The following is a 27,714-nucleotide window of genomic DNA, read 5'->3' on the forward strand; positions in this document are numbered from 1 at the left end:
ACTACATGAAATTATAAAATTTCTGGACAACAAAGGAAACTATCAACAAAGTAGGAAGACAGCCCTTAGAAAGGGAAAAAGCATTTGTTGGCTATACTTCAAACAGCATGTTAGTATCTAGAAGATATATATTTTTTAAACTGAAAAATTTAAGTACCATGAGCTGGAAAGATGGCTCAGCAGCTGAGAGCCTTGGCTGCTCCTCCAGAGGACCTGAGTTAGATTCCCAGCACCCACTGACATCTGTCTATAACTCCAGTTCCAGGAAATCTGACCCCTCTTCTGTCCTCTACGGGAAGTATATGCATATAGCACACAAGCACACATGAAGGCAAAATACTCATACACATAAAGGAAAATTTTTGTTAGAAATAAATAATAAATGTTTTAAAAGTACCACACAAACAAAACTCCCAGTCAGTATAGGATGATGAACAGAAGTGACAGTCCTCGAACGAAGAACATGAATGGCTAATTATTTTAAATTGTTCAAACCTTTTACCCAACAAGGAAATGTAAATTAATACTACTGGGCAAGTTCATCTCACTCCAGTCAAAAAGACTATCATCAAGAAATCAAAGGACAACAAATACTAGAAAGGGTGTGAGGAAACAGAAATGCTCATTCACTGCTAGGGGGAGTAAAAACTAATGCAGACCCATGGAGGAAATATGAAGAGTTCTCAAAAACTAAAAACACAACAAATGGAACCACCAAGGGACCCAGCTAAGCCACTCCTGGGCCCAGCCCCAGAGGTCTCTAGATCTTCTTGCACAGATACTTGCAAACCCATGTTGATTTCTGCTATATTCACGATAGCTGAGAAATGGGACCAGCCTAGCTGCTGTTCACTAACTCATGAATGGATATTGAAGATCTCATATATATATATATATATATATATATATATATATATATATATATGTGTGTGTGTGTGTGTGTGTGTGTGTGTGTGTGTATACACACACACAATGGAATTTTACTCAACTGTAGAGAAAAATGAAATTTTCAGGAAAATGGCTGGATCTTAAAATCATTATTAATTAAGCAAGGGGACCTAGACTCACAGACATGTGTGTTCTCTCTCAAATGTAGATGCTGGCTTCAGTGTTCACATATATGTAACTATATGGGTATAGGTCACAAAAGCAGAAAGGAGGGCATGATAGCATGACAAGAAGGTACTGAAGAAGAGAAGGAGAGAAATAGGACACATTGTATACAACCAGAAAGGAGGGTGGTGAGCATAGAAGGGTAGAAAGGAGGCCAGGGGGATGGAAGAGAGAATTAGGTAAGAAGACCGCCCAAGACAGGTTCAAATTAGCTTCAACCTGCCATAATGGAACCCAATACCTTGCATGCTAACTAAAAATTTTTTAAAAAATTGAAGTGTGGTCTCTTAACTGAGCAATTGGAATTGTACTTTAATCTTTATTAACTTATACAGTCACTCACCTGTGACTGGCAGATGCCACCACACTTAACACTGCACAGCAATGGTGTTTACATTTTTTCTACCAAATAAGGAGATATGGTATGTTATGATGGTAAAAGTCTAGATGTAGCCAAAAATACATTTTGGCATGCTGTAGCTGCTTCTGGCTATCTAGCTACCAAACCAAAGTATATTTTTAAAAAATGTAAGTAATATTTTAAAAGTCCAGAGATGAACATGTATGCAGTTTTTTCATTTGCCTTCAAGAAGCCAACCTACCATATTAGCAGAGAGTCACTTACCTTCTGAGTATCAATGTCCTCAACCACCCAGTGGGGAATTCTATTAGTTTGTAGCATCATGAGGGAGTTGAATGTTGAGAAAGTGCCTAACATGTTGAACCCTCAGATAAATATGAACTGCTATATTTATCTTCCTAAGATAAAAAAAGGAGCAGGTACTACCAACATGAGCAGGTAGTGAAAGTCGGGCAAGATTCATTTCATTTGTTGAATGTTTTGAAACAATGATGTCCTATGCTAGTCATGATAAGATTAGAAAGAGTCTCCCATTTGAAAAAAGAATACTTTAAAGAAGTTTGCCATCTTGATCATTCAGAGTGAGTCTCCACATTCTCTAGGCATTGTGGGGCTATTGGGCAAAGGAGAGAATGGTTTGCTTTGGCTGGATTATGAGTGTGTAAGACAGGAAGCAACAGGATCAGATAAAAGGGTTCCTAGTTGTTAATAGTTTATGAAATCTGTCCATGATTTTGCATTTTACTATTTAATTTAATTATTTATTTTATAACCAAGACGAAAAAGCTATTTAAAGGGTCAAAATTTTCTGGCTTGGCAAAATATTTACAAATCTTTGACATTTTCACTAATCCTCAGAGAACATGACGTGGCATTCTGTATTTGTGCTTTTGCCCTTAAGTAAGCTGAGTGTTTAAGAAAGACAATGGTGAAAGGATAATATCATCGTGTGCTGTCTTGATCACGTATTACTTTCTATATTATATTACCAAAGCCAAATTCAAGTCTTTGAGAGCTAATGTCAAGCACTTGGGGCTATAGTTACTTGCCTAAGTTTAAGAAGTAAAGTATTTTAGATATATGTCAACACTTTTGAAAATAATCCAAGGATAATGAAATAATATCCTTTAAGAACTTCTTAACTTAGTATATGTGAAAAAGCTAATTAGAAATGCGTTTCTTCAAAACAAAAACTCTTCATGAAAGTCAAAAAGAATCAGTTTTCTAAAAAAGAAAAGAAAAGAAACTGTGTGAAGCATTATGCCTTTGCTCATACATGCTATTTGTTTGTTAGCGTGAGTTCTAGTAAAGACCAAATCCTGTTTGAAGCACGTGCTTGGGGCTTTGTTAATGTTCTCCCAGGGCATAGTTAACCACAGCAACAGATTACATCTTACATTCCAATTTGCATTCATTAAAATGCAAGTCTTAAAATGGTAGTAAGGGTGGATACTTCTTCTAGAACTTCCCAGCTACCCATGGTTTCTCATTCCTGAAAGCATAATCTCTGCTCTTCTGGTAAAAAGAAAAAGAAAAGAAAAGAGATGTTTACAGTCCATCCATCTGACTTCTCAGTGAAAACCTGTGAATTGATGAGAACTCAGCTTCTCAGGACTCTTCAGCCCTTCCTGCAGTCCAGGCTGGGTATACGTGTTACTTGATACAGTTGTTGTCATAGAGATGATTTTTGTTTGATAAATAAGGGAAATAAACAGTTACAGAAAAACTAGACAGTATAAACTTTACATGTATGAATAACTTCCTTTCAAACACTACTCTCTTGATCCTGCTTTGTGAGCTTTCTCATTAGGGAGACTCCTTGGTTTCACTGGGCATTTTATCTAGTAAACACTTTTCTGTTATTTGCAAAATATACAAAGCCTGAAGAAGTGAGCTAGGTGATCCATAAGGATAAGAAGAAAGGTGGTGATGCTGGGAGATGAAACAGATAGTCTTTGGGAAAGTGATTGCAAGCTACAAATAGACATGAAGGCATATGTAATCCACTAATAATAATAAGTGTTTTGAGAGAAAGAGGGAATTGGGAGCTGAAACATCTTTCAATTTGTAATATCATTTTTCCAATCAATTACTCTCTCTAAAAACCTGCCATGACCAGATCTAGAAGTTACCATACAATCATCAAAGTAGAGAAATTACAAACCTCTCAAAATGCCCTTCACAACAATAGGCAGTGATGTCAATCCTCTGAGCCATTTGATGTCGTCCCAGCTGAGAGACGGGTCTATGGCTTGGGCCACATATTCAGCAAGTCCACTGTTGTCTCCAAAATTCCCCTTGGGAGAAAATGCCAAATCACTGGTTTCAAAGTTTTTCATCCTAGAATAGATACATAGAATGGGAATTAGAGACTGTTTCTATCTCTGACTTGGTAAAAATAAGGGGGTGGGGAGGAAAGAAGTGCTCCCTTTCTGATAAATTACTCAGTTACTTATGGGTTGGTTGTCTGCAAATTTTATAGCATTTGATGTAGGAGTGTTCTGACTGCAGCCATATGATTTCAACTGGCCACCTAAAGCTTAATTTACATTTGTGTGCTTATTCAGACATATCAGTCTTAAGGATCAACGTGTGGCCATGTTCAAACATTTCCTATTTAAGCCAGTTTACAGCTACAGACAATAGACTGGATGATATTTTCAGCTAGCTGTGCAAATTCAGCAAAATAAAAACCATTTGCATGGTGCTTTATGGTTTACAAAGGCCCTTTATATACTCATATTTGTATTATTTCTTTCCCTAAAATCTTCTAGAAGGTAACATTGAATCACTATGACTCCCATTTTATATAGACAATAGTAACCCAAGTGCAGAATGAGATGCCCAAAAATAAAACTAGCTAGGGGCATTATTTGGGATCTTGCCTGAGTCATTTGACTGCTAATTGTATATTCTTTGCTTAGACGTATTGTATTGTGGGCATTGATGGAGAATCCGGAAGTGTTTCTCAGCACAGGAATCTTGCCTCTCCCTCCTGCATTCAGCTGTTGCCTGCTTACTGGCTCAAACTTTGATCTTCCAGAGAACCTTGACAAGGGTCTGGGCTTTCAGATGATCACCAACCACCACCTTTTCTTTTGTGTATGTGCGCATGCGCGTGTTTTCTTGCTGCTGGGCTTTCATTACCACCCAGCAAATTGGAATTGTCAACTCCTGCATCTGTGGGTAGACTCACTCTGAGATGTAGTGTGTATGTGTTCCCAGAATGTTCCCACAGGATTAGGCACTTCAGTTGCCCACTGTTTTATCTATCTTCACAAAATTCCCCATTTTCTGGCTTCCACTCTTCCATCCACTTCCCTATATGCTAACAGTCTTCACCTTCTGAAAGAGCAACCTACACTTGGCCAGTGGCTCCCTTTTGTTCCCAGGGAGCCACAGCCTAGACATGCCGACACCAAGCTGTTGCCTTCTCCTAATCTAACACATTGATCTAGTTTGACCAAGTGGTTCTCTTAGTCATGGCCAAGCTCTACTGCTGGGTCACTCTGCTTGATATCCTTTCTCTTGCCCTAACATCCATTCTTGGCTATATTTGGACAGTCTCCCAAGCGAAAGACAAAGTTCATTCTGCTTGCAGTTCTGACCACACCACATGGATCACGGGCAATATGCAATGGCGTTTTCCATGTAGCTTAGCAATCCACAACCCCCAAATTTACTTACAAACTAATCGTGTGAAAGTCTTCTCTTGAATAGCTGATACCTGCCTTGCTCTCCTCCACACTTTCACTGACCGGCTAGCCTTTCTTCTGTGGATGATAGCACAATTGTGTGTCATCTGTGGATGAGTCCCAGATCATTTGCTCTCCACCAGCTCTGCCACTGAACACAGAAAAGATCCTGGAACCATAACTAACACTGTATCTCTACAGATGGAAGTATCTAGGAATTTGTTTTTTAAATTATTTTAGACCTTCTTTTTATACAAAACTTGTTGACGCTCAGTTTACACTTTAGAATATTTCAGCTAAAGTTACTGATGGAGTGGTTAGGGTGCACAGACCATCACTTGGACATGAGCTTTCAATTCCAAACAACTCTACTCAAGCTACTCCATCAATGGCAGTTTTCTCAGTAGGACTGAACATACTCCTGTAGATTTATGGACATAAAGACATAAAACGCCCCAAATACATGATGCCCATCTAGTTGTTGGCTTTTGATGAAATACCTGAGCTTTCCATTTGTCAAAACACTTAAGGTTATACAGCATGTCACGGACCTGAGTCTTCTGTCGTCTCCTTAATTTAAATTGAATTAAGCTCTCTGTTCAATAAATGTATCCTTGGGAGACAGACTTAGTCCATTACTTCAAAAATACTAAATTTCAAACATCAATAGTATTGCTAAAAGAAAAGGTGCCATCTATCTATCCCATCTCCTCAGACCGGGAGAAAAAAGGAAACGATCTCCATGTGTTCCTGCCCCCACACCAAACAGGCTGCCATGCTTCAGCAGGAGTGGGTGAAAGGGTGAAATGGATAGGAAAAAACAGAAACATGGATAAAATTATATAAATAACTGTTGTTATTCTTGGACCGTGCAATGCAGATCAACACTTGAATGAATGTTGCCTTACAGAAATCTCAGGGCACAATGAAGCCTTGTTGTTACTCTAAACTTTGTTCAAAGCCAGAAGCCAAGAAAAAGTTTTCAGATATCTTGACAGAGAACCACGATGGGGTGTTTTACCGATGGCTCTGAAAGAAACTGCCATGAATGCTATTTTTATTCAGATCGTGACGTGTGTGTGTGTGTGTGTGTGTGTGTGTGTGTGTGTGTGATCCTTAAAGTAACATCTGATATCCACTTTGTAAGTAATGAAAAAGACAACACCAAAATATTAGCATAACTATTTGAAGCTTGATTTTAAGAGTCCTGAGCTGATAAATGCCACAAAGAGATCAAATTTCTTCCTTGTAAGGGAATTGTTATTCCTGGGGTGGCCCTTAATATAGTTTTTAATTTAACATAGAAATTGGTTTGATTTTAGTAAGTTAGTACCAAGCAACAGTAATAATTACTAAAGTAAATATGTTTAAATAACCAATAGTATGACTAAGAGGAATGAGCACTGATGGTAACATACAATTTTATAAATATTGATAAGGTAATACTAATGATAAAGTCACATCTCATATTTAAAACTCTCAAAGTAAATTAAAACAAAATAAAAAACAGTTAAGTTCACAATACCATCAGAGTATGGAAAGAAAGAGAAATTCATGATTTACAGCCTTTCTTCCTTGGTCAGAAAAGCACAGTGTTCAGAACATACCTTGGTCACTTCCTTCTCAGTGGAGCCAAGTGGTCTAAGGACAGACTGGGCCCATAACCTTGGAGTTCTAATCCTGTTCAACTTTTTCCTAGTTATCTTAGATTCGGAAAATCCCAATTGCATTAGTAAATTTTTATGTGCTGATTAAACATTTACATGCTAAGCACCTACTATCTACCAGTGTTTTAGATATTTAGTAAACACCAGTAAAGAAGTGAGCAAAAGATCTCCATCCATCACAGAAATAGTAAACACATGAACTGTCAAGTGTGTAGGAATGGAAGTACGGTGTAAAACCAAGGGGGACAATGGGGTAGAATAGGAAGTAAACCAACGGGCAGAAGCTCAAGTGGACATTTGAAGTGTGGTGACAAGGGCAGATCTCATTGCAAAGCTACTCCAAAGATGAACTCAATAAGGTTGTTTGTTTTGTAACTGCTGTTGTAACAATTAACCACAAATGCAGAGCCTCACAATGTCACAAATTTGTGGGATAAGGCACACTGGCTACTCTTCCAAGACACAGTTTCAATTCTTGGTACCTACATATCAGCTCACAACTATCTGGTTCCAAGGGACTCAAAGCCCTCTTCTGACCTCAGTGGTGTACTATGGTACACAGATACATATGCAAGCAAAAACCCATACACACACACACACACACACACACAAAAAAAAAAAAAAAAAAAAAAAAAAAAAAAAAAACCTCTTCAGGTTACAAATGTATTCCATTTACAATGGTTAGAAAGACCAAAATGGTTCTCACTGAGCTCAACCCAAAATGTCCAGTCCGTCTGCCTTCCGAGAGAAGAACAGATTAGCTCTCTTGTTCTCTCAGTGACAGCCCAGCCTCTTGGACACAGGGTTCCAAACTCTCCTTTTATCATCTCAACTCCTCTGGCTGTCATTTACACCTTTCCCTAATAAAAACGCGTCGTTGCATATAATGTCTACTGTGATAAAACTGGATTATCTCCTGTCTAAAGATCCTTGACTCACTCCCCTGGGCCAAGCTCATTTTTCCATGTAAGGTATCAGGTTTGAGGGTTCCGATGTGAACACCTTTGGCCTCGGTGTGTGTTTCTGACAATGATTTGATCTTGTTGCTTTTCTTTAAACTTTTTGGAACTGTGGGGGAAGGGGGACAGACTAATCCCAACCCGGGTAAATGAATCATCTCCGTGGAGTACGGACAAGACCAAAAACCCCTGCCTGGCAGGCTCCGGAATCTGCGTGGTGAGCTGGCTTTGTCCCTACTTCTTCTAGAGTAGAGGATTTCCTCTTTGCTTCCCACTTTCATGCCAGTTGTAATGTGCACACACACATATGTTTTGCATATAGACCAAGTGGCCATTACCAACCCTCTGAACTCTCTCTGCTCCCGGGTGCCAAGAGTCAGGGCCCTCCCCTCCACCCGGGGCAGAGGAAGTAGCAAAGGCTGGAAGGAGCCAGGCTTAGCGACTCATTCTCCCCTGGATTTCCTGTCTCCCTCCCTTGCCAAACCTCACTTCTGAAAAGCAGGCTTCACCTTCTATGAGTCAGGTCAGTGCAAAAAGAAACTGATTTCACATCGGGTTGTTAACAGATGAGTTCTGCCAGGCGAATGAAGCCTCAAGCAGGAGGCTTGACCTCCTCCAGTTTGTGTGTTCTGTCTTCGGAGTGCCGGCCCCGAGACGCTGAGCAGAAGCCCTGTACTGCCCTGCTGCCCTCAGGACAAGCCCCGCCAGTGTGCAGGCCAGGGTGGGGTGTGCCCAGCTGCAGGATGTTTCCGTCTTCCCCATAACCTGGATGTGTTGCTCGTGATTTGATCATCTTCAGAACAGAGCTGTGACAAGCTGGAAACCCAGGGCCACTCCTGTGAACACTAATAGCTGAAAGGGGTCTTTGTTTCACGGCCCGCCACATCATCTGGGCAGAAGTCCAGGGGCAAAGGAAAAGGGGGGAGCGTTCAGGCCTGTGGCTCATCATGCAGTCACCTCCGTGCTGAGAAGCGAGGGGTCCCAGCTGGGATACACAACAGTGTCCTCCTGCCCAAAGGACTAGATACCCACTCGTTTGCTACCCAGAGCAGGAAGCACAAAGCAAACTCCGTGATTCTATTACCATCACTGTTATTAAGAGCGATGCCTTTAGGGAAAGAGGAAAAAGGCCATTCCTTCACAAACGACCAAAGGGAAATAAGGAGTGTTTCCTGTAGGAAACAGCGACAGTGTGAAACTAATTATTTCTGAAAGTCTAAAAAAAAAAGTAGGCAGAAGGTGAGTGCAAACTGCATTTTAGAGAAGTTGTAAGTAGTTGGCTTTCTGGTGAATCTGGCAAGCTTAGGATTATGTCAGGAGAGGCAGTTTTTGCTTTTGTTCTCTTCATCCTCCATGGTATCTGGGTAGCCTGTCCATCGGATCCGTGGCCCAGCTTTACTCCAAGTCTATCATTGGCTTACTAGGGGTACTACATACAGAACTAATGTCCCCAAACCTGTCTGGGAGAGACAAGCGTTCCCACTAATTACATCACCTCTTGACATATAGCACAACAGCAAAACCGTTAAAGTCTCATAGGTATACTGGTGGCTATGGGAAGTGGCAATTTTATGGTCCTTACACAAGGCTGTCTACAATGCATAGAAAGTCTCATTTCCAATTTCTCCCTATGGGGAAACCTGACCTGAGCTTTGTATCTGTTCATTTTGAGTTCTTTCAGAAAGTAAACATAGGATGCTTTATCTTTATTCTTTTATCTTTCTTTGATCTTTAAAGCCCTAGTAATTGCAAACATAAAATGTAGACAGAGTGAGCAGTGACTCATGTAGAATAAGCCCTAGACTTCCTGTAAGGCATCCACGGACACTCAACATCAAATATCATCTACTAAGACAAAGGTTTGATGTTTGTTCAGATATGTATAGGCCTAAGAGATGTCACACATCTGTCACAACTGGTATGAAAAATGCAAGAGGCCCTTTTGGTATAAAATATGGAAGGAGAAAGCAACAAGGAAAGACACGTACAGCTGAACGAACCTGATGTCCTCTCTCACTGAGCTCCACTGAGGTCCTGGCTTTACTCAAGCTGTTTCTACTCCTAAAATGCTACAAGGGAAGGGACAATTAAAAGTTAATCACAGGTTAAATGATCCAATGAAATCATTGTAGTTCAGTTTTAGATGATGTAATGCATGGTTTTTGCCAACATGAATGAGTGAGTGAATGAACAAATCTTGATCCATGGATGAACCATGTAAAAGAGGAGCATAAAATGAAGTAGAAGATGAAGGATCAAATACATGGCTCCTTTTACCTCCACTTTTACATCTTCCTAGCCATGTCTGCTCCTAATACAACTAAACTGAAAATATGAGTGTGGGTCTTTGATTTCCACAAAGAAAGAGGGTACCAGGATCACAATAAAAAACTGTAGCCTATCCAAAACTCATCTGTATGCTATTTCATTCTTCCCAAAGCCTTAATGCATGCTGGTAATAAAATCTGTTTAATTTTACAAATATATAGTAATCCCTCCTGTTGTAATAGCTCAAACATGTGACATCCCCAAGCAGCAACACTTGCTAGAGATTATACAGATATGTGGCAGTGGCTTTCTCTAGAACACAGAGCCTGTCATCTCCAATAAGATCCTTTTAACCATGCTCTAAGGTTAATGTCTCTCTGGAGATTTACATCTCTAGGGTATCTACTTGCAAGCTAGAAGAAGAAAAAGCAGCTTTTGGAGGTGGCCCATGAAAGGGACAGAGAACTCCCACTCTGAGACTGTGAGACCATACTTACCTTAGTTGTGGCGGCAGCTTGAACCTGTTCCGCACATCATCAAAGCGGTTGCCCAGGTAAGGGGTGTCCACAGTCACAAATATGGCCTTGTAACCCATCTGCTCAGCTCGCTTCACTAGCTGCCTGCTGACCTCACGGTCTTTGTAGATGTACAGTTGCATCCAGCGAAGTGCCTCAGGGCCAGCCTCTGCCACTTCTTCTATTGAGGAGGTGGCCCAGGAACTCAGCATCATGCCAGTTCCCATGGTCTGACAGGCTGTAATGGAAAGCAGAAAAATTAATGTAGACCTGGCACTGCTTCTTCTCCTAGAGTGGGGGTTTTGTTCAAGAGAGAAAGACCTCTGCAAAGGCAACCTGGAAGCATGAACTCAAAACTTTAGAAATAAATAAAACATGCATTGATTTCCTCTCTGTGTTATCGCATATTGTGAAGAAGAATAACAAAGGATATGCTAGAGCTGCAGGTGGAAGTATTGAGGGCAACCTGAATGACCATCTTAGGGTACTGGCTCTACTGTATGTGATTAATATATAAGATGAAATACATACAACCATTAGGGATAGCACTGTTGCGAAGGTTAATTTTATGTGTCAGCTTGTCTAGGTCATGGTGCCCAGATATTTGGTTGAACATATCTGGATGTTACCATGAAGGTATTTTTAGATGAAATTAGCATTTAAAGTAGTAGTAGAATTGAGTAAAACAGATTGCCTACAGTTGTATGGCTTCATGTAACTGTGGAAGACCTAAAATATGACTGATATCTCCCAAGAAAGAAAAGGAAATTCTCCCAGCCCACTGCTTTTAAACTTGACATTAATATCATTTTTCATCAGGCCTTCAGCCTTCTGCTTAGTCTGCAGATTTGGAGATTTGGTGCCTCCAAAATTATGTAACCCAAGTCCTAAAAGTAAGACTCTATCATAATATAGATATAGAGATAGAGATAGATAGAGAGATAGAGAGATAGAGAGATAGAGAGATAGAGAGATAGAGAGATAGAGAGATAGAGAGATAGAGAGATAGAGAGATAGAGAGATAGAGAGATAGAGAGATAGATAGATAGATAGATAGATAGATAGATAGATAGATAGATAGATAGATGGATAGAGATGGTACTGGTATCTATATTGGGGTATAGATTTATTGATCCCATATCTCTGTAGAACTCTGACTGTTAAAATTATAAAATATTCATAGACATACAAATACAATGAAGATATATAGATATATTAAGTGAAAAGTTAAAAAAAGTAATGATTCCACAGTTCTACAAATTATAGCTCACCTAAACAAACAACATTAATGAGTAATAAAACCACAAATTAGTTCAAGTTTTCCTTCCTTCTTCTATTTCTGAATTTCATTTTTAACACATTTACTAAGACACATTCTACTTAAAAATAGTGCCTCCTCTTAAAAATATGTTAGCTAGATAAAAATCAGAGGCAGCTAGATAAAAATCAGAGGCATCCTTTTTTTTTTTTTTTTTTTTTTTTTTTTTTTTTTTTTTTTTGGCTTTTGGAGACAGGGTTTCTCTGTGTAGCTTTGTGCCTTTCCTGGAACAGGTTGGCCTCGAACTCATAGAGATCCGCCTGCCTCTGCCTCCCGAGTGCTGGGATTAAAGACTGTGCCAGCACTGCCTGGCTCAGAGGCATCCTTTTGATCAAGGTAACAATGAGAAAATTGCCTTGGAAGAATTTAAAGAAAGTTGACAAAGGAATTTCACCCCTAATAGGTAGTAAGACAAGTGAGTTAAGTGGAGGGGAGGCTAATTTGATATGTCCATGCTCTACAAGAAATTCCAAGAAATAAAGCATAAATATCCAATGCTGGTTACAGAATCCCAAGTCACTCATATCATCTCAATGGTCACGTTGTGTCAAATGGGAATTTGACAAGAAGTACTTGTCACTCACAGGATGATGATGGGAACCAAGTAAGATGAGGATTAGGAAGTTTCTCTGAGGGGTTCAAGAGTTTCCACATTCAAATTTAGCTAACAACAAAGTCTCCTAGAAAGTGGGCCTCGTGGTCTCAACCACAGTTTTTTATTTCATTGGTCTCCTGTTGGTCCCCAAGGATTTGACTTTTCCAGACACTGCTGCTGCCACCTATGCCGGATCATACTCAGACACTGAAATAGTAGTATCAGTTGCTGATAGTAAAAGTCTAAATTCAAAGGCTTTTAAAATGAATTTGATTTTGAAAACACACATATTACATTTCCAATGCCCTTGATGGTATCTTCATTCCAAACCAAACATGGGAGCTGAAGAGCATCATCCCTTTGAGACAGTGTTCATCCCAGGAGCTCATTTGAGAATTTCTATAATTGGTTCTCAAGGCTTGCAAATCACTGTCCATACGAAACACATTTACTAGGTAATAATACATCTGGATCCTTGTCTGATTTTCATTAAGTTTAGAAATGTGGAAATAACACCAGAAGGCAATGAGTCCTTGAGTCAGAATTGTCTAGCCAACACTTCACCACACAGAGAAGATTTCCTGAAGAAGATGTGACCTAACTAATGTCATACAGTGTTGGGCAGCAAAGTAAGACAAAAACCCAATGTATATGTCTGTATAGGACTGGTATCCATGAGAATCCCTGGTAACGAAGCACAGATAAAAGTAGTTCCTCATGAAAGGATGAGCAAAGGGAACATTCAGATAATCTGGAACCTTCATGAACTTAGCAGTGCTCTCAACCACAGCTCTGCCAGTTGTAAAATGGAAATCTTCAAGGACTTTCTTCAGCATCTGAGTATCTATAGGCATTCTACAGAGATCCTGACAATGTTCAAATAATTCACAAACCATACAAACACCAAACTTTCTAATTTGCCCTGGATGTCAGCATTCTCAAATACCTTCCCACAATCACTTGAGTACAGATGTCCATAGAGAACTAAGACAGTCATTGCCTACATTACTTTCAGCTGTTCTGGAGCTACCCATCCATCTCTAACATTTTCTAACTTACTTTTCCCTCCAATACTGGGGATCCAACCCAGGGTATGCTATTCATGAATGCTGTCACTAAGCTACGGCCCCAACCACCGTGTTTATTTTTCAACAACTAAAATCATGAAGGCTTAAATTTGGAATTGCAGAGCATAAATTATAAGTCGCCATTGTTTCTGGTGGCAAGAATTTAATAAATTTTTGTGATTTAATAAGAGCCTACTGGGAGCAGAGGGAATATCAGAATCTGGGCATGTTGAATCATCTGTTGGGGCAAAGCTATTACAACCAGGAGAAAGCATGGGAGAAATCGTAAGGGGTTCCATGATTCCTGAGCAAACATTGCTGATCACTCTGATTTGTAGTCACTGGTGGTCACTTGCTGTGTCCAGGGAAAATCATTGATGCGTTATAGCTGGGTTGTTTTTTGTTTGTTTGTTTGTTTGTTTTGTTTTGTTTTTACATATTTTAACCTTAAAGTAAACTAAAGGAACATAAAATTTTACAAGGCCCATTTGGAAAGAGAACTGAAAATGTGTCTGTTCAAGTAAGAACAGATCTGAGTATGGACTGGTTCATGGCAGCTTGATATTTATACTCTTCAGTGTACTGATGTTTAAATTACAGACCAAATGCCATTGCACATCCCTGTTACTCAGCACTTGGGAAGCTGAGGCAGGAGATTTTCAAGATTAAGGCCAGCCTGGATTTCCTGTTGTAACAGATCAAGTCAAGGGCCAGTATCAGCTCCATAGTAAGTCCTAATCTCAAAAATGAAAACAAATGAGTATACTTCCATTCTACTAGGTAAGTAACCATAGCTGTGAAGTAGTTAATTTTCTGTCCTTGGTTTCTTTCAAATGTACTGGAGTATTTAATCATGCCATCAGTTCCTCACCTCGCTCAGGATTCCTTGGGTCTTTTACAGACCAGTAACTTCTCTAATGCCTGGCACGCCTTAGATGACCCGCACCTGTTACAGCATAAGAGACCAGCATTCTAAGCATCACTTTTAAGGGGTTAAAGCCAGTTGCTGTACTGGATGCTAAAGATTTCACATATCACCTTCACCTGAGACAAAGATAAACCTTCCTAGCTCACTGTGTACATTGGAGATAAAGATTACAAGTTTTCTAAGCATCTGAGCACGGTCAAGCTTTGTTCCGAAGTTCTAGTTGGAGAAATCCTGATGATTGGCACACACAGCTATGCTCACCTTTTCATTCTCAACTGGCTTTGAATCTCCCTGTGCAGCTGGAATCTATGACCTCCCACTCTCAAAGGTAAGAATAGTTAGATTTCAGTCTACAAAGGACAGGCTTCAGCTTTCCTCTCCAGTCCCAGATTTGTGGCGGTCCACCACACAGCTGCAAAGTTGACTTTATATTTTCACAAAGCCTGCTGAACAAGGCTCTCAGCCAAAGCACTGTTGCTGTGAAAGCATAGCCTGGCTCTTTCCAGGGGTGAAGGTTTCTAATACTGATTCCAGGCTGAAGATTCACATCATAAAGATCACATATCCAGAGCCAGTGAGATGGTTTAGTGGGTAAAACACATGCCGGGAAAGCCTCATGTTCTGAGTTCAATCCCCACATAAAGGCAGAAAGAAAGAACCAACTCCACAAAAATTATCCTCTGACTTACACACACACACACACACACACAAAAAAAAAAAAAATAATAACGATAAATTTAAGATAACATATCAAGAACATACAGCCAAGTAAACATGACTCCCCATGTGACCTCTTAGAACTTTGTTTTCTTGTTTTTACTTCCTCTTTTATCATCCTTACGGTATAACTTACAGAATAGACCTCTACTGAGGGAAAGCTGTTTGTCTCTTTAGTCTCACTGAGCAGCCCAGCTTGACCTGGAACTTGGTCTGTATTTTGGGCTGGCCTTGAACAGTAGACCCACCTGTCATTATCTTCTAGGGGCTAGAATTTCAGATGTGTAGCACTCTACCCAGCTAAACTCTTCTTTTAAAGTTTTATTAGTTTATTTTATTCCATGAATATTTTTTCCTGCATATATGTGTGTGCATGCATATGTATATATGTATGTATGTGTGTGTGTATATATATGTATGCATGTATGCATGTATGTATGTATGTATACCATATGTGTGCTTGGTGTCCACAGAAGCCAGAGAAGATATTGGATCCTTGGGACTGGAGTTGCTGATAGTTGTGAGTTGCCATCTGGTTGCTTAAGAACTGAACCTGAAAGAGCAAAAAGTGTTTTTGAACCCCTGAGAAATCTCTCTAGCTCCCCAGCTAAACTTTTGGTAGCCTAGGTTAAGTCAGAGTTCATTGACAGACTTTGTGTTCCTTTCCTCTCTTTATTGGGTGGTAGCAGTCATGCATTACTCCATTGCTCTGAGGCAAATTCAGACACTCCTACATCAACAAAAGAGACAACAGTGTGGTCACATACATATAGGCATTGAAAACAAAGATTATATATATGAGATGGGAGATAATGCTGATGTCTCCGAATGGCAATAGATGATAAGAGGTTGAACCTCCAAGGCCTGTCAACAGCCCCAACTTTACCTCCCATGAGGTACATCTCATCTGCAAAGTAAGTCTAAGCCAGCTGTTCCACCTACTTTATAGTGTTTAACTATCACTGGATAGTTATTTAAATTAAGACAAGGTCTGTGACTATTATCTCTGTGTGTGCTGAGGTCATGTGACTAACAAGGGTTAGGTGCAATAAGTTCTAACACAATATGAAAAAAGTGGTGGTCCAAGAGCACTGTGAAACTGTTCATGATTTTGTCAGAGACCTGTTTTTTAACATCATTGTAAGTTAATATGTACCATAGTCAGCGATGTTTCTTTTTTTCTAATATATATCTATCTATGTATTTTAATTGACAAGTAGTAATTGTGTATATGATGGTGGTCCAATGTGGTGATTATTTGATTTATATGCACATTGTAAAAGATACTCAGTTATGCTAAATAATATGCAACTAATTTTGAGATGAAAACATCAAAAGCCTGTTCTTCAAGGCTGGGTATGTAACTTAGTAGAGTACTTAAATAGTATGTACAAGGCTTTGAGCACAACCCATAAATCTAAAATAAAGGTTAAAAATCCTATTCTTTAAGCAATTTTGAACTATATAATGTATCAGTATTCAATGTGGTTTCATGCAGCACAATAGCTTCCCAGCAGCTATTTCTCTAGCATGCTTTAGACTTTGATTGACACCTTCCTTTCTCCATTCTCATGCTTGAATCCTAGCTTCTCCTTTCTATCATATCACCTAGACTTTGATTGACATCCTCCTTTCTCCATCCCCATCCCCCAACCCCTAGCTTCTAGTTTCTATGACTTTGCTCTCTAATTCCACAATATTCCATTATGCATCCACACTATATTTTCTGTATTCATTCATCCATTAATGGAATCATAGGTTCTTCCATTTGTAAAGAATGCTGAAATGAACATGAGAATACAAATAGAATTTTAGCATACTAATTTCAATTCCTTTCTATACTCAAAGATGGGATTACTGGGTCATATTTTATTTTAGTTTTTAAGAGATTTTACTGACCTACAATGTTTCAGAACAGCAAAGAAAACAGTTAACAAGAGAAATGACTACCAACAAATTGGAAGAAAGCATGGTCAAAGCATACACCTGATAAGCAGCTAATATTCATAATCCATGAGAAATTCAGTTCAATAGACAATATATGCAGTAAATCAAGCTGTTCAATAATGGTAACAGTGCTTACTTCTGCAGGAAATTTCTCTCAGATCCACCCAAATAAAGGGTCTTATTAAAGTTAAATCATGTATGCTAGGGCAGGGCTACCCATGAACTAAGTAGTATGGCTCTGCCCCATGAAGTCACCATCCAGCAAAAGCTTAACTACATCTTTAACCTATGCCATCTGCAATTGGCTAAATAAGAACTGAGCTACGCCTGGGGCTGACACAAAGCCTAAAATCTAATGTACAGTGATTTACATAAGCTAGCCCAAGTTAATAGCTCAGCAAAACATCATGTCTGGCAAGGCCTGCCTTATGGCTGAGCAGTGCCATTGTGCCCCTGCAAAGGGGGCAGGTTTCTTTATTTCAAGCCTTAATGAAAATGTTTCCTTCTGATCCAGGTAATATGGATGTGGAAAAGTGATGATAGGACACCTTTGTGTTGTGTATATTATAAAAATTTGGATCCCAAGCTCACCCATGCCAGGTCTTCAACTGAAAGTGACTCTGAGTGCATCTCTCTCATGTACTAGAGTTGTTGTATCATTTTACATGTCATCCTGAGATCAGCAGGCTCTCAGGAGACCTGGAGGGTCTTCAGAAGGGAACGATTTCCATGCTGTATCTAACAGCTTCACATTAGAAGACTTAATCCATTCCTTTGGGAACTGTACAGAGCTTTCACCCCAGGATTTTTCTATCCTTCTAAGGCTTGATGTCTATCTAATAGGAGCTATACAGATGCTGATGAAATTCAAATTTTGACTAGTTGACCTGGAGTGAGACCCGAGATGCATATTTCCTCAAAGCTGCTGAGTGTTTTCAAAGCTGGTGACCACCAAACATTCTTTTGAGAGCAATGCAGTATGTGTTTTCTTTCTGATGTGCTAATCCAAGTTTATGGCATATATTTGTAAAGAACTCCCAATCTAATGTAAAGAAAATGAGAGAAAAACTGACCAGGGGTAACAGAGTGGGCATTTGTTCTCACATGGCTTGCCAGTTACTGACATCACCCTAGCGACACCTCTCTGTTCTCTGTTGGTGCCTACTGGGGAGGGGCACAGGTCATATGCTATATTTGCTCCCATATCCACCTTTGACTGGTTTTTCAACAAGGAGTTAAACTGCATTGAAGTAACTGTCCTCAGTGCATTTAACCATCACCATATGTGTTCCATAAGCTGGCTTATCCATAGTTTAATCAGCTTCCTAGATTTCAGATTAGAAGGATAAATTAATGACTGAACCCAAATTTAAATGTCCAAAGATGGAAAAGGAGAAAGAATAGTTACCCAAAGGTAGGAGATTACAATTCACTAGTTATAAAATAGCTTCCAAATGTTTAATGTCACGTCCAGGAGTCTTATGACTGGGATATTGAATGATCAGATAAAACAAAAACTCATCATGCAGTTTATAACATGGAAGAAACTATGACAGACCTGAAGATGTCCATCCACAGTTACACCAGAAACGTTATGACTATTATTTGAAACATTAACTTGTGAGAGACCATCCCATACTCTGAATGGGGCACAACAACTGAGCAATTTGAAATACTTTGATTTCAAATGATTTATTTGAACATTATCTCTCTTTTATGGGAAAAGAGACTTGAGCTTCCTATATTTTTAAAAGAAAAAGGAGAGAAGGGAAGAGAAAGGTTTAATTTGTTAAAAATTCTAAACTTTTAAGATGCATTTGATTAAAATGCTCCTTCAAAACTTAGTCACCGAAACATCTGTGCCGAAAACAATTTTGTTGGAAAAACGAATTTTGTCATCTGCACAGGAAGTCCTTGTGTAATGGGGAAAATATGCGGTGACAGAGTACCAAGCCACTGTGTGTTCTAAACTCAAGGTCTGGCATGCTCAAGTGCTTGCATAAATGTACATCTTAATGTCCATTGCATGTCAGCCTTTCATCTCACAGGGACTGACGACACGTCCCACGCTGCTGAGAGAGTGTCTTAAAGTGTTATTAGGCTTCTCTAGAAAAAGAAAGTTCTGGGGAACTTAACTAAGTAAAGTGTAAGTTATGCTTGAACTATTCAGAAATGGTCAAATAAACCTTAACTTACCATTTAAGGACGCTAGCCAATTTAAGTACTTTCAATGAAGGGAAGGAAACCAGGCTTAATTTTCCAATTCTTTTAACAGAGCAGAACATCTTCAGAGATAACATTAGCCTGCCACTGTGCTTTGAGATTTCTTTGTTACCATACAGAGAGGTGAAGGGCCATCAGTCCCAGTGACACCTTAGAGCTCCCTGGCTTGCTTTAGCCCCTCTCTAGGGCACAACACAGAAACACAAGTTATCCTCCTGTGCTCTGACTGGGTGATCCAGTCCTGGTGTAACTGGCAGATAATTAGATAGAGATGACCCCTGCAGTCAGACGCTTCCTCATGATGATGACTTTGATGAGCATCAAGGTTATACCTGGTAACTTCAATCAACTCCCATAGCTTAACCCCATCAGTGCTGGGACACACTACACCCTAACTGCTCATTGTCATTACTCAATGTCCACTAAGAAGTCACAAAAGCAATCACATGCTCTCCACAAAGCTACTCAATTAACGTACATTTTTGTGTACACCCTTGATATCTTACCATTTGATATTGCTCTTTAATACAGTTGGGTTCTAATTTTTAATAGTCACTTTTGATGAACAAATTTTATTTCCTGAAAAGTGATTTTGATACTGAATTTAACTTCCAGAAAAAGATGAAATTGTTTATTTCATTACAGATTCTCCTTAACTTAGAACAGTTCAACTTACTGTTTTCAAGATCATGGTAGAAAGAAAATAATATGCCTTCAGCAGAAACCATACCTCAGTTTTGAACCTTATGATTTTCCCGGCCGTTTGTCTGTCATGTTGGACAGTAGCTATGCACTGTGACTTCTGTCACTCAGAGGAGTAGAGGGCCAACAACCAGTGTGAACTGGGATGCTAAGCAATGGGGTTCAGCAAATTCAATGTGTTCAATGGATTTTTATCTAATATTTTCAACTTAAAGTAAGTTTAAGGACACAATCCATTGCTAAGTTGGGCACATCTGCATGCAATATAGTACCACAGGCTTTTTTTTTATATATTGTTTATGTTTGTATGTGAGTAATGTGTGTTATGTATGTACTTATGTATGTGATACGCCCCATTCACTACTTTTGATTGTTGGAAACACAGATTCAAATCATAAAGCCAAGCTCAAATTACTTGGGAAAAAAAAGCATGGAGTAGTTATTTTTTATTTTTAATTTACTAGTTGGCATGCTCACTTTTTACCAAAATGAGATACTCCCTTCCAAAGGATTAGCTAACATAGTTTGGACATAGTGTGAGGTGATTGTCTCTCTTCTGTTCCTCATTTTTTTTCTTCTTAGTGAAAATGAGCAAAATGTTAGGTAATGGCAAACAACTAAATCAGAGTTGAGGGAGCCATCCCTAGGTTGAACCCTACTGTCTACCACTGACTAGTCCTTGTCCTTATATCCCCTTCTCCTCCACTGGCAAATAACAATGGCAACAATCTTGCAGGTCCATTTTGAGGAGTGATGGCAGGGAGATAAAACCCAAATATTATACTACCTAATATAGCATAGATCCTCCACTTCAGGAAAAGTCAAAATATTTTTTTCTTTTTTAAGAACAAGCCCACTGCTTTGCCTGAATTGGGTAAAACTGAGAACAACGAGGTTCTTTTCTTAGTAGGAATGTTGAAATGTATATCTCCCTGGTCACCTAGAATAACACATAAATATATAAATCAATAAAACTTTCAAAACTACCTCGTTTGAGTTAGAAGCAAAGGAAATGACAATGTTTTCCTGTGGAGTGCTCTTCCAGTCAGTGTGAAGGCTGATCATTTAATCTCGGAAAATCCAGAAAATTCAACAGCTAGAATGCTCTCCTCCACCGTGATCAGTTCTCTGGAGTGTGTAGTTCTTTGTGTTACTCACTTACACCTGCACCTTAAAAGGTGGCCAATCTCAGCTGAATCCCCAAACTTCACTTTGGAATGTTTTAGGCTCAAAAAGAAAGTGTTCAGATTTAATAGTTTTATGGCCCATCAAATCCTGTGTGGTAGCCTCTAATTGCATCCAGCGGCAGGGATTTCTTTTAAAACTTTTTTTTGACAGTTTAATAAGAATTTGCGAATATGCTGAGCATTCCTGGAACGCATTAGACAGAGATGACTTTCTCTAGATATGAGGTCCCAGCACTCCCTCATGTGGCCCTTGTCCACATAACAAGCTAGAAATACAAGAGTAAATGATTCTTTTTCCTTTATTATTCCTCAGTTTAAAGCCAATAAATTAATAGGTTCATGCAAATTCGTGGAAGATGGAGTAAAGCTTTATTATGATCACTATGTGTATAATGAGAGAGCTTCCCTGGTAGTGCCTGTAACCTAGCAGCAAGAATTTGAGAACTCAGATTTGGGGCTGAAGAGGTGGCTCAGCTATTTATAGCTAGGCTCACAACAACAACAACAAAAGACAAATCAGAGTGGTCTACCCACCTTGCAAGACAGAAACCAAATCTGACTGTGGCACCTATTTTATCAGCTAGTTAGATTTATGACCACTGTTTGCTAATGCCTTCAACATGTGAAACACAGAGGTGATTTATTTTCTTCCCTGAAGAATAAGGAAAACAAAAACTCGGAGGGGGGCATTTAAATTCTCTTATTTATAGATATTTACAACTCACTAAATTGAGAACAATTTTCAGTTGTTAAGGTGTTAATTAGATAATGCTCTGCAGCAAATCTTTCAGTCACTGCAAATGGCCTGGTGGTGGTGGCTAAGAAAAACTGGTTGGTGATGGTGCACACCTTTAATCTCAGCACTCCAAAGGCAGAGGCAGGTGGACCGCTGTGAGTTTGAGGCCAGCCTCATTTACAGAGCAAGTTCCAGGACAGCCAAAGCTACACAGAGAAACCCTGTCTAGAAAAACAAAACAAAACATCAAAACAAAAAAAATCCACAATGTTTCCCAGCCACATCCCTCTACTTCAGAAGAGTTTCAGAAACTGTAGTTTCTGTTGGGGTATAATTCAAGACTTCGTACACATGCTCCCAAGCTTCCCTAATAGCTTTCATTTTCTTTGGTTTACTTCTTCTTCTCCAAATCAAAAGCATAAAACATGCTATGATTTTGATTAATATTCTTAGACTATCACATCGGGCTTGCTTTGAGTCTCTTGCTGCAATTAATGATATTTGGGAAATATCAGTGGTTGATCAGGATAGTATAACCAACATCGACTAATTGAATAATAATAACATTGAACAAAATATATTAAATACATTAAGTCACCCAGCTTAGAGGTTTGGATCAATGTATTTTAGGATAGTGCTAAGGACTAGATGAGATAATACATTTAAAAAGCTGAGACACACTCATTGCTCAATAAATGTTGGTTATCTTTCCATTAAGACTTTGAAGTATCACTTTCTGAATCTCATAAATATTTACCAAATATTTATCTGTGTCTTCAGCAAGCTCCAAAGATAAATATGCCTCCACTTCCTGTCCTATATCCCAGGAGAGCAGTGTGGGAGAAGAAAGGAAATGCACATGAGTGCTCACTCCCTGCCCAAGATCTCCAACCGTTGCCATTAAACACACTAGAAAAGATGGAATCCCAGGAAAACGTACAAGGGCAGCTATATACTTTGAACTATCTGTCTTTGGTGGTTGGTGAAGTTTTAAATATAGTCAAAATTACTACTTTTTTTTTTTAAGTGTAAAGATCATTTACTCTTCTTGGGGGTTTTCTGGATTTTTGTGTTCTGTTTTCATTGGTTTCTTTCACTGGTTTTGGTTCTTGGGTCTTGCGGTCATGGTTGTTAGTATTTTGTTTTGTGATGTAGCCCTAGCTGGTACTGACCATGTACCCCAGATGATTGGCTACCAACTCTTTGCCACCCCTCCTCCCCGGACCTCCTGGGTACTGAGGCTGCAGGCGTGTGCCACCGTGCTGAGCTGGTTTTGTTTTGCAGTTTTCTCATTGACATATTTTCCTTCGTGTTTTGTTTAGCCGCGGAAATCTTTCCTCAAAGAACTTTCTTACTGAGGACTAAACTCACAACATAGCCGCAGCGGGCCTGCAGTGTGTCCAAGGTCCGTCAGAACAGCTCCAGGCCCCTTGGGACATAGTATGCAAACCACTGGCCTTACTTAAGCAGCTCGCTTTATCAGTGAGGAAACAGTAATCCTAGAGAGTGAAAATGACCTGCCACAAGAAGCAAAACCAGTTAGCGGTGAATTTCCACATAAATCAGATGTCGCTGCTGAACAGCCCGGGGACAGTTGTAACCCACAAAAGTATTTGCTTTGGCTCACATGCTGTTGCCCTAAATGGTATTTTAGGGAGTTTTGATTTATTTGCCAACGTATAAAAACAAGGAATTGTACATTTAAAAAAATTGAGATTTCTTGCTTCTTTTAAGATATTTGAAGATCTGGCAGCCTCTCTTCACTCCCTCAGGAACAGTCAGCTAAAGCAGGACTTGGCTGCCCCCTTTTGGGATACAACAGGCAGTCATACTGCCTTTATCACAGCATGGACTGTGGCTCTCTTTGGACATTACACATTTCAAGCTTCGAACTTAAAGGTAATTTTTGAGGTCCCTGAATAAGGTATAAGACAAAGTATTTAGTGCAAAAAAAAAAGAAAGAAAGAGAGAGAGAGAGAGAGAGAGAGAGAGAGAGAGAAAGAAAGAAAGAAAGAAAGAAAGAAAGAAAGAAAGAAAGAAAGAAAGAAAGAAAGAAAGAAAGAAAGAAAGAAAAGAAAGGAAGGAAGGAAGGAAAAAAAAGTGGTGGTCATTATGATAAGATATAAGTAGAGCACACTTTCCTGAAAGATGTTACACATGCAAGAGGAAGATTTGGGGACTCCAGGGCTCCGAGGAGACAGTGAACTGCATGGCCCAGCACTGCAAACTTTTCCAGCTTTATTTCAAGATCTCACACTACAGCATCTGGAAATGGAATTGAAAGCTCTCACTTTGAATATCAAGCAACTAGCTTTTTACTAAAATGTAAAGGGCCCCTGAGTTTTACCTGGCAACCTTGTATGCATTGTCATTGCATTTCAAAATTAAAAATTAAATGTACAGCCCATTTGACAACCATCAAGCAATGGGAAAACATGGCATCTTATCCACGGCTCTAGCTCCCATCAACTTGTGCCCAGAGTGGTGAAGAAATCTGGGGATTACACGGGGAATGTGAAACTATGTGTCATGGCAAAATCCAGAACTGTCAAGAGAACATCCTAATTTCATAGGTCAGACCATTCCTGATTGATGTGAATGATCCTCACTTATTCTCATTGGCCAGGCTGACGGGGCCACTGTGTCCTGAGATTACAAATTAACCTTTGTCCTTTGAACTTGGCCCCAAGTTCCTTTCTTTGCAAATAGGGTATGCCTCTGGAAATACAAATTTTAAGGGCCAGACAATTAGGAAGGTGACAAAAATCTTCCATGACTTGAATAGATTTCATAATATTCTCAAGGGTCAGACATAGATTTTTTAATTCTTCCTGGGAATAATGGAGTAAACCGATTAATAGCTTCTTGATTCTGTAATGATTCCCTGCATTTCAGAAAGTAATCTACTAAACATGAATATTGTTCCATTCTTGCTTAAACTTTATGTGGCCAACTACATCCTTCACTGAGCTCTCAGTCTACATTCCTCTGGAAGCCAAGGAGCACAAGTCCTTATAGCTGAGATGAATCCCAGAGTTCATAGAAGTGAGGAATGAGAGACTGGGCAAGATAGATAAAAAAGAGAGTGTTAATGAGCAGCAACTTCTGTGGACACCTGAGACTCAGTCTCACTGAATGTCAGTATCAGAAAATGCTGTGAGTTCTGGATCACTGAGAGCTGGTTTCTGTTCATCAGTGGCTGTGCTCACAGGCTGAGGGAGCCAACCCACCCCACAGTGGACTTTTGTGAGCAAACACAAAATACCAAGTGTTAGGTTATGAAAGAAAAAAAAATAAATTCAAACACCAGAGTCACCTGCAGCATCAGCTTGAGGGGCTCTCCTTTTTCTGCCAAAGAAACTCATTATCCCATATCCAAATACACAAACTATGGCCCAATTCACAGACCACGCCCACATGCACAAGCCAAGCAATAGCCTTGCCTCTGAGTTGATGACCATTCACTTAAAGAATTAATTCTTGCCGGGCGGTGGTGGCGCACGCCTTTAATCCCAGCACTCGGAGGCAGAGGTAGGCGGATCTCTGTGAGTTCGAGGCCAGCCTGGTCTCCAAAGCGAGTTCCAGGACAGGCGCAAAGCTACACAGAGAAACCCTGTCTCGAAAAACCAAAAAAAAAAAAAAAAAGAATTAATTCTAATATTAAATAGGATAACACACCCTAGATGCTCATGGGAACACAGACAGAAACCTGAAGAATGCTGAGGTCTTTGCAGGAGCTCCCTGGTATGTATGTATGTGTATATACATACATATATATATATATATATATATGTGTGTGTGTGTGTGTGTGTGTGTGTATGTGGTGGTAATCTAATTGTACTGAAATGTGATTTTGATTGTATGTTAATAAATAAAGTTGCCCGGGGGTCAGAGCTATTAGAGCCATAGCAAGAGTGTGGCGGTGGTGGCACACGCCTTTAATCCCATAGATCTCTGTGTGTTCAGGGATACAGCCAGCATTGGAGACATATGCCTTTAAGACCTAGGGGGCTGTACATTCAGACAGTGACGAGGTAGTCACGTGTTTGGGTTTACAACCAATGAGAAGGCAGAACAATAATACTATAAAAAAGACGTACAGACAGGATATAGCTCTCTTTCGGGAAGCTGGTACACTGCAGGCGGAAGGGTGAGATTTTAGCTCTGAGCTCTGACCTCTCGGCTTTCTCTTTTACATTGTTTCTGTGTTTCTTATTTAATAAGACGGTCGGTTACATCTACATATATGTGTATATATATATATACACATATATCTATAATAACCTAAAAAGGTTATTACTCAGATGGGAACTTCATCGAAGATCTTAGATTCCTGAAGTTGGTGTGTTCATCTATTCCATCTGCCTTTTCCACTTCACTCAGATGTAGACTGTGTGTTTCACTGTCCCAGAGTCCTGCTTTGCACACGCCTAAAGCTATAAATTAATGGCTACTGATGCTCTATCTCCTTCAGAGCATTTTCAAAGTAGCACACAGTAGTTAGGAGTCACTGTTCAAGAGACAAACTGCTGGGATCTGGACAAACTGCTGGCCTCAGGCAAGCAAATCCTCTTCTTTGTGCCTCAGTTTCTCATATGTAAAATAGGCTTAATAATACAACTGGTTCTCTGGGTTTTCTGAGGATACAGTAACTTGACAGCTGTGATGTACTTAGACAAGTGCCTGGAAGGTGGTAATTCCTTGTTAAATGAATCCAAAAGGGTAAAAGTCCTATGGGCACTTAATAAGCTCATGGTTAGTGCCAGGGGACATAATAGTTCAATGAATAGTCCTACCTAGGCTATACCCTCACCGTTTCTAAATAAGCATCTTCATTTTATTCCAGCCCTTTGTTACCTGAATCATGGGCTTTGGAAACACAGGGAGTAAGTGGAGAGATAGTGCAACCTGTCATTACTAGTTATGAAAGCAGTTCTCTGAAACTCTAGCTAGTTATCCACCAAATGGAACCATAATGCCCAGTACAGGAATGTGTGTAAAACAGTTCCCTGGCCCCATGGTGACTTACCAGGAGAGTTCTGCCCACTGATCTACTTGCTACCCTCTGTCTCTGTCCTCCGAGTCATTTTCCAGCTTTGTCTTCTCTTTTAAATCTATTTTTTCATTGTTTCCTTCTTGAACAATAATCCAAAGAATAAGGACAGGCCCGAAGCCAGAGAACATAAAGTAATCCCCCACTGAGCCACTTAAAAAAACAACAGTAATTTATAATAGGCATCTTCATCTTTAAACACAGTCTACTTAACATTGGTTCTGGCTACTAACAAAAACAGAAAATGTGTGCTGACTGCCTTTTGTAACTGCTTTTAAAGTGATTAAAATATAGCAGCTAGCTTGTCTGTAATCCCAGTACTAGGAGGCTGAGACAATAGGATCAGGCGGAACTACACATGAATTCTTATCAAAAGAAAGAAAGGAGGGAGGGAGGGAGAGAGGGAGGGAGGGAGGGAGGGAGGGAGGGAGGGAGGGAGGGAGGGAGGGAGGGAGGGAGGGAGGGAGGAAGAGATAGATTTTAAAGAGACAGAGAAAGAGATCATCATCGCTTTCTGTATGATTTTCAAAATTTTGTTTGTTTTGGCATGCTTGCCATTTCTCGTTGTAGCTCTAATTATAAGTCAGCTCTTCTAACACCTTGCCCCCCAAAAAAAAGTGAAATTAGGAAAATCCTTATACAAGTCTTTTTTCTCAAAAAAGT

General features: G+C 39.6%; 1 protein-coding gene across 2 annotated transcripts in view; it reads right to left on the reverse strand.

The window, feature by feature from the left end:
- Positions 1-27,714, reverse strand: part of Hao1 (hydroxyacid oxidase 1) — a 53,249-nt gene that overhangs the window by 17,343 nt on the left and 8,192 nt on the right. For both annotated transcript variants that reach the window (XM_006983969.4, XM_042276298.2), the window contains exons 3-4: positions 10,561-10,816; positions 3,639-3,814 (exon numbers count right to left, since the gene is read on the reverse strand). In XM_006983969.4, the coding sequence (XP_006984031.1) occupies positions 3,639-3,814; positions 10,561-10,816 (432 nt within the window). The remainder of the gene's footprint in view (positions 1-3,638; positions 3,815-10,560; positions 10,817-27,714) is intronic.

The sequence above is a fragment of the Peromyscus maniculatus genome, chromosome 4 (genome assembly GCF_049852395.1).
Source record: "Peromyscus maniculatus bairdii isolate BWxNUB_F1_BW_parent chromosome 4, HU_Pman_BW_mat_3.1, whole genome shotgun sequence".
Lineage (NCBI taxonomy): Eukaryota > Metazoa > Chordata > Mammalia > Rodentia > Cricetidae > Peromyscus > Peromyscus maniculatus.